The sequence below is a fragment of the Platichthys flesus genome, chromosome 20 (genome assembly GCF_949316205.1).
Source record: "Platichthys flesus chromosome 20, fPlaFle2.1, whole genome shotgun sequence".
Taxonomy (NCBI): Eukaryota; Metazoa; Chordata; class Actinopteri; order Pleuronectiformes; family Pleuronectidae; genus Platichthys; species Platichthys flesus.
Window position 1 is genome coordinate 19,610,184 of NC_084964.1, and position 6,521 is coordinate 19,616,704.

The 6,521-nt window shown below is 42.1% G+C and overlaps 1 protein-coding gene across 1 annotated transcript; it reads right to left on the minus strand.

The window, feature by feature from the left end:
- Positions 1 to 432: 432 nt before the first annotated feature.
- ghrhr2 (growth hormone releasing hormone receptor 2) lies at positions 433 to 5,392 on the minus strand. The gene is made up of 13 exons (XM_062378794.1): positions 5,339 to 5,392; positions 5,141 to 5,235; positions 4,929 to 5,041; positions 3,158 to 3,267; positions 2,955 to 3,052; positions 2,732 to 2,864; positions 2,315 to 2,468; positions 2,173 to 2,233; positions 2,032 to 2,098; positions 1,681 to 1,772; positions 1,466 to 1,595; positions 758 to 799; positions 433 to 668 (listed from the first exon to the last, which is right to left on the minus strand). Exons 1-13 carry the CDS (start codon positions 5,390 to 5,392, stop codon positions 576 to 578), a joined length of 1,242 nt encoding a protein of 413 aa, XP_062234778.1. The 3' UTR covers positions 433 to 575.
- Between the last annotated feature and the right edge of the window lie 1,129 nt (positions 5,393 to 6,521).

The following is a 6,521-nucleotide window of genomic DNA, read 5'->3' on the forward strand; positions in this document are numbered from 1 at the left end:
TTAGACCATTCAGAGCAGAGAAAAGAGGAGGGAGGGGTCCCCTCTCCATGTTGGGGACCGTTGTTTAACTCCTCCTTTGCTGGCGGTGGAAGTCAGAGCATCGCGGGGGGGGGGGGGGGGGGGTCTCTCGCGGTAAACTGCCCAACCAACAAATAATAAACTTGTGTATTTAATCATTTATTTTCTCAGCATTGTTTTAAATGCTTTACAAAGAAGAAATGACACCAGACAGACACACTGAGAACTAGAAGGTCAGAGAACATGTCACTTTATCACCAAATTGTTTTAATAAGATCTCTGCAAAACCATAATTAGAAATTCACAAATAAAGTTGAAAAACATATGCGTCTTTGCAGAAGCACTGGAGAATAGAAATGATGAATCTTCTAAATCGATATAAGGTCAAATAAATCTGTCACATCCTCGGTGAGTTTAGTTTAGTGAGGATCGTGATCTTGTCAACAAGCGATAAAGAAAACTTGACAAATCATTTCATATCAACACAACAAGTGAATCGACACAAAAACACAACAGTGAACCGACAACGTGAGAGAAGAAGAGTTTGTGTCTCTGATTTAAGGAACGTCTTCTTGTGTCGGCAGATTGACGACGTTCGTGTTCGTCTCCGGTCGGCAGCTCCTCACCCAGCTCTGGATTTCATTCTGCACCTGGAGCACAATCATCATCATAACTACACTCCTGGTAACTTTCATGTGAGTGAATGAGTGAGTGAATTACAACTATTAATAGAGCTCACCTCTCCGTTGAGGAAGCAGTACAACACAGCAACGATCAAACCCTGTTGCAACATGAAAAGTCAAAGTGAGTCAAGTGCTGCATTGACATCTATTGATTGATTATGGAACAGTTATTGATTAATAAAAAAATTTAGCTTCTTCATTTCTGAGATTTATTTTTGTGAGAGTAAACAAAGTAAAGTAACGTGGATCTGTGGGAAATTATTCTCAGTGTTATCTAATATTGATTAGATTAAATTATTATAGGATGAATAATCAGCTGGTTAAATAATGAAGAGAATAATAGTTTATGCAGGCCTAATATTTGACATCAGTAATTCAGTCTAAATAAAAAAGAATCTGCTGATAAGAGCCTTTTCATAAAATAAAGTGTATTCTCTTTATCGAAGTTCTTGAGGTAGTTTTTTTATTTTATTTATAATTATTAATAATATACACTTATGGTTGAACTGTATAAAACAAACTTCGATTACATTTCTGTGTTTGACATTGAACTCTGTCAAAATTGCGATTATTTTTAATGATTGATTTAATTTAATTTTATCACAAAGACGAGGAGTAAATCCTGAGCTGTCACATGTTCTGTAATTTGAATGTTTTATTGAGTCTTCTACGTAATTCTGATTAATCATCAATACTAATTGAATGATTATTGCATCATAAGAGATTTGTCTTGTGAGGGTCATGTGCTGTGAAGGACCCGTCACCTGGAAGGAGCCCAGCACCAGCTCCAGGTAGAGTCGAGGTCCGACGCTCACGTGTTCAGGGAACAGAGCGAACACCACGTAGTGGACCCCGAACAGAGGGATGAGGAGCAGGGTGGAGTGGAGGAGTCTCCTGCAGGGGGGGGGGGGCAGAGGACAGGAGGCTCAGGGACACAGATGGAGACGCGTCAGTTTGTTGGACAATAATCTTGTGTTACCTCCACAGTTGTGTTTGACTTTGGTTCACGTTCGTGGCCGTCGTCTTCTGAACGATGATTCTGCTGATGTTCATGAAGATGAGGAAGTTGATCTGCGGGGTGGGGGGGGGGGGGTCACAGGTTACACAGTAGAATCCAGGTTTTATTTGAAGATTTAGCATTTTACCACCTCAATTTAATCAGTCATTCTTGTGAGTCAGGGCCTGAAAAGTTTGGGAACTTCTGCTTTAATCCGTACAAAATATTTCCCAAATTCTAAATATTCCCAAAATGTCATTTTAATCCTCGTAAATTCAACATCCTGCAGGGACTAAAATATGTAAATATAAAATATAAACTGAAGTTTCTCACGAAGATGGAGAGCAGGATGGGAATCTTGATTATCCACCACAAGCTGCTGTCCAGGTCGTCCCAACACCTGCAACACAAAAACAAGCGTCACATTTTAATCCAAATAACCGTAAGTATATTTACATTTAGATATTGTCTCACCCCTCGTTGTCCAGCTTCTCTTTCAGCAGAGCCCAGATTAAAATGGTGGCCGTGGGAGAACCTGTGGAATCAGACCCTCGGTGAGATGAGCAGAATCAAGACGAGCACAGGTGGAGGAACACGAGGGGAACTCGCAGCCTACCCCAGCCGATGAGGGCGTAGATCCTGAAGAGCCTCCTGCTCTCGACGAAGGTGAAGATCAGCAGCGTCTGCAGGTACAGACCCTCCACCAGCAGCCAGGAGAAGTTAGAGGTCACACAGAAGTGGAAGAAGGTCACGGCTGCTTTGCACCAGAGCTGGAACCACACAAAAGAAGGAAATATGGATGTGGAGCACACACACACACACACACACACACACACATACACACACACACACACACACACACACACAAACAGGCAAAACCCATATCCTGTTTCCTGTCATCTGGTGGTGGGCCTTCATTCGTGCTGTAGAACGTACAAGAGACGTTCTCCATCTTGTCCTTTATTCTAAAATCCCTGTGCACGGTGGTGAAGCAGATAATCAGCTGATGACCATGAGTGTGTGAGCGTCTCACTGTGGACACGGTGCAGTGGTCCAAGCTCCGGTCGGCGAACAACACGGCGTCTTTGGTGAACACGGCGAGGCTCCGGAGCATGAAGGTCACAAACAGGTGGAGGTGGATGCAGTTGCGAGTGCAGAGCAGCTTCCTGTGAGACAGAGGAGAACACTGAGAGGGGGGGGGGGGGGCATTGAACCTGCTCATCATCATCATCATCATCATCATCATCAGCACCAACCTGAAGAAGCAGAAGAGCAGCACGGCGATGAAGAGCGCAGCCAGAGACGCTCCGTAACCCACGCTGTAGATCAACCTCAGGGCATCAAAGTAATTTCTCTGGAGCAGAAACATGAAATATGAATATCAGGCCATCTTTCTGGTTCCCTGCTGATTGAACGCTGACTTCAGATGAGGAGAATGAGTCTTGTTACTCTTCTCTACCTCTCGGCTCATCTCCTCCTCCTGCTCCTCATCCTCGGAGAAACAGGCGAGGTGATACGGAGGCTCGGGTTCGCTCCATCCTCGGGCGGAGCACCTCCTGCTGATCACGACTGAGAACACAAACTGCAGCTGAACAGTGTCCTGTTGGTAGGTCTGGATATTAATAGAGAAGTTTACTGTGAAATATCAAATCAATAAACATTTCTTTGTCATAAGAGTTTGATAAAAAGCATCTTATGAATCATGAAGTTTAATATCTGTATCTGCATCAGGCCCCAAACATCTGAATCCTCAGTGGACGTGATGAAGTGATGACGTGATGAAGGGATGAAGTGATGAAGTGATGAAGTGATGAAGTGATGAAGTGATGAAGGGATGAAGTGATGAACTGATGATGTGATGAAGTGATGATGTGATGATGTGATGAAGTGATGAAGTGATGAAGTGATGACGTGATGAAGTGATGAAGTGATGAAGTGATGACGTGATGAAGTGATGAACTGATGAAGTGATGAAGGGATGAAGTGATGAAGTGATGAAGTGATGAAGTGATGAAGTGATGAAGTGATGAAGTGATGAAGTGATGACGTGATGAAGTGATGAAGTGATGAAGTGATGACGTGATGAAGTGATGAAGTGATGACGTGATGAACTGATGAACTGATGAAGTGATGAAGTGATGAAGTGATGAAGTGATGAAGTGATGACGTGATGAAGTGATGATGTGATGAAGTGATGAAGTGATGATGTGATGAAGTGATGAAGTGATGAAGTGATGAAGTGATGAAGTGATGACGTGATGAAGTGATGACGTGATGAAGTGATGATGTGATGAAGTGATGAAGTGATGATGTGATGAAGTGATGAAGTGATGAAGTGATGAAGTGATGAAGTGATGACGTGATGAAGTGATGAAGTGATGAAGTGATGAAGTGATGAAGTGATGAAGTGATGACGTGATGAAGTGATGAAGTGATGACGTGATGAAGTGATGACGTGATGAAGTGATGAAGTGATGAAGTGATGAAGTGATGATGTGATGATATGATGAAGTGATGATGTGATGAAGTGATGAAGTGATGAAGTGATGAAGTGATGAAGTGATGATGTGATGATGTGATGAAGTGATGATGTGATGAAGTGATGAAGTGATGAAGTGATGAAGTGATGATGTGATGATGTGATGAAGTGATGATGTGATGAAGTGATGAAGTGATGAAGTGATGAAGTGATGAAGTGATGAAGTGATGAAGTGATGAAGTGATGATGTGATGATGTGATGAAGTGATGAAGTGATGAAGTGATGAAGTGATGAAGTGATGAAGTGATGAAGTGATGATGTGATGATGTGATGAAGTGATGACGTGATGAAGTGATGAAGTGATGACGTGATGAAGTGATGACGTGATGAAGTGATGAAGTGATGAAGTGATGAAGTGATGATGTGATGATATGATGAAGTGATGATGTGATGAAGTGATGAAGTGATGAAGTGATGAAGTGATGAAGTGATGATGTGATGATGTGATGAAGTGATGATGTGATGAAGTGATGAAGTGATGAAGTGATGAAGTGATGATGTGATGATGTGATGAAGTGATGATGTGATGAAGTGATGAAGTGATGAAGTGATGAAGTGATGAAGTGATGACGTGATGACGTGATGAAGTGATGAAGTGATGAAGTGATGAAGTGATGAAGTGATGAAGGGATGAAGTGATGAAGTGATGAAGTGATGAAGTGATGAAGTGATGAAGTGATGATTGTTTACCTGGAGGAGTTCCAGGCTCCAGCAGCGGCTGAGGACAGTGGACGGAGACGATGTCCCCCTCGGACGCAGCCGCCCAACAACTCAGTCCGTCCCACTCCATCACACAACCTGCGACACAGGTTCAGCAGCTGAGAAACACACACACACACACAGACAGACACACAATGTTGTGTTCTTCAAACTAACCTGTAGTTTCATTCCTCCTGGCTCCTTCTGCTGCTGCCACGTTCAGGATTTTCTCTTGACACTCGTTCTCTTCCTTCAGCAGGTGAAGAACGATGGAACAATCTGGATGAGTCGACCTGACCTGACAGGGAAACACACAAATCATAATTTACTCATCAAAGAATCATGTTGTTATTTCCCTCTGTGTTTTTGCAGATGCTCTATTTTTCTCTCTGTGAACTCACCGTGTGTCGTGTGAGGATCAGGATCCAAACAGCAGCAGTCAGATAAAAGTCCATTGTTCAAACCATCAGTTATAAACTGATCTGATCCTAAATTGCAGAAAACTTAATTTCACTGTCGACAGATGAAGAGCTGGTCCAGCTTCTGAGATGAAAAATATAAATCCCTGTGGTTCACGTTGGTTTTTCAGATATTCAGTCGAGTTTCCATCCAACGAGCTGAGAAGCTCTGGATCCGTGAGCAGCTTCTTCTGACCTGGTTTCTCTTCTGAAGCTCCCGGTCACCTGAGCAGCTTCGTTCCTCACAGGAGAACCTTCCAGTCTCTGCAGGAGGCCGCTGACACAAGCTCCTCACGACCACGACATCTGGATTCTACGTGTCCATGAAGGGTACTCCTGTATTTTGTTGTGCAGGTCTTTGTCCTTCATGTATATATATATATAATTGACTCAAGGCAAATCCTCCCTCAGCAGGAGACCACATGTAATATTCAGAGAGGAAAACAACTCATGCTGTGAAAACAACAATAAATGACGTGAACCTGCAGCTGAGCAGAAACATGTCGTGACAGAAACGTTTGTTTATCGTGAGTTTGAGAAAAAAACCGTTTCACAGATCAAATCTTTGTCCTGTTAAAACATCTGGAATAAAGTTTGATGCTTTTTGATTCTTCACTTCATAGAAACAACTGTTCAACCCTCACATGAGTCCTGTAAGGTCAGTGTTTTAATATTTCTATGTGCAGTCTGACCTACATTATCCTCTTTTCAGTAAATGTCCTGTATATTATTTCCTTGTGTTTACATTCATATTTATTTATAACTTTACAGATGCTTCTATTTTGCTTTCCTTTTTGCTCCTGTGATGAGTTTAATATCTCCAATGTGGCACTATTGATTTGATGTTCCTTTTTGGAAAGGTGCCACATGTAAATGATTCAGATTGTGAGAGGATGTCTCCCCCTAGTGTTTGACTCCATCAGTGCAGCCAGTGTTGTTTTTGTTTGTCTTTCTTCTGAAACATTTTAATGAAAAGAAAGTGAGTAATAATCCTGATTCTTTACTCATCATTATTATTATTTCATCTTTAACTCTGTGTTCAGCCAAATTCACACTGACAGATATTCTAAAATGAAGTAATAACATGAAACAGCTGTTTGGAGCGACACTGTGTTGATGTTTGTTT

Excerpts from the sequence above, each read along its gene's own strand:
- ghrhr2 (XM_062378794.1), bottom strand. The coding sequence starts at position 5,392 with ATGGACTTTTATCTGACTGCTGCTGTTTGGATCCTGATCCTCACACGA. Across the intron at positions 2,234-2,314 it reads CTACGCCCTCATCGGCTGGG|GTTCTCCCACGGCCACCATT; the intron begins GTAGGCTGCGAG and ends CTGATTCCACAG. Across the intron at positions 669-757 it reads ACTGCTTCCTCAACGGAGAG|GTGCAGAATGAAATCCAGAG; the intron begins GTGAGCTCTATT and ends ATTGTGCTCCAG.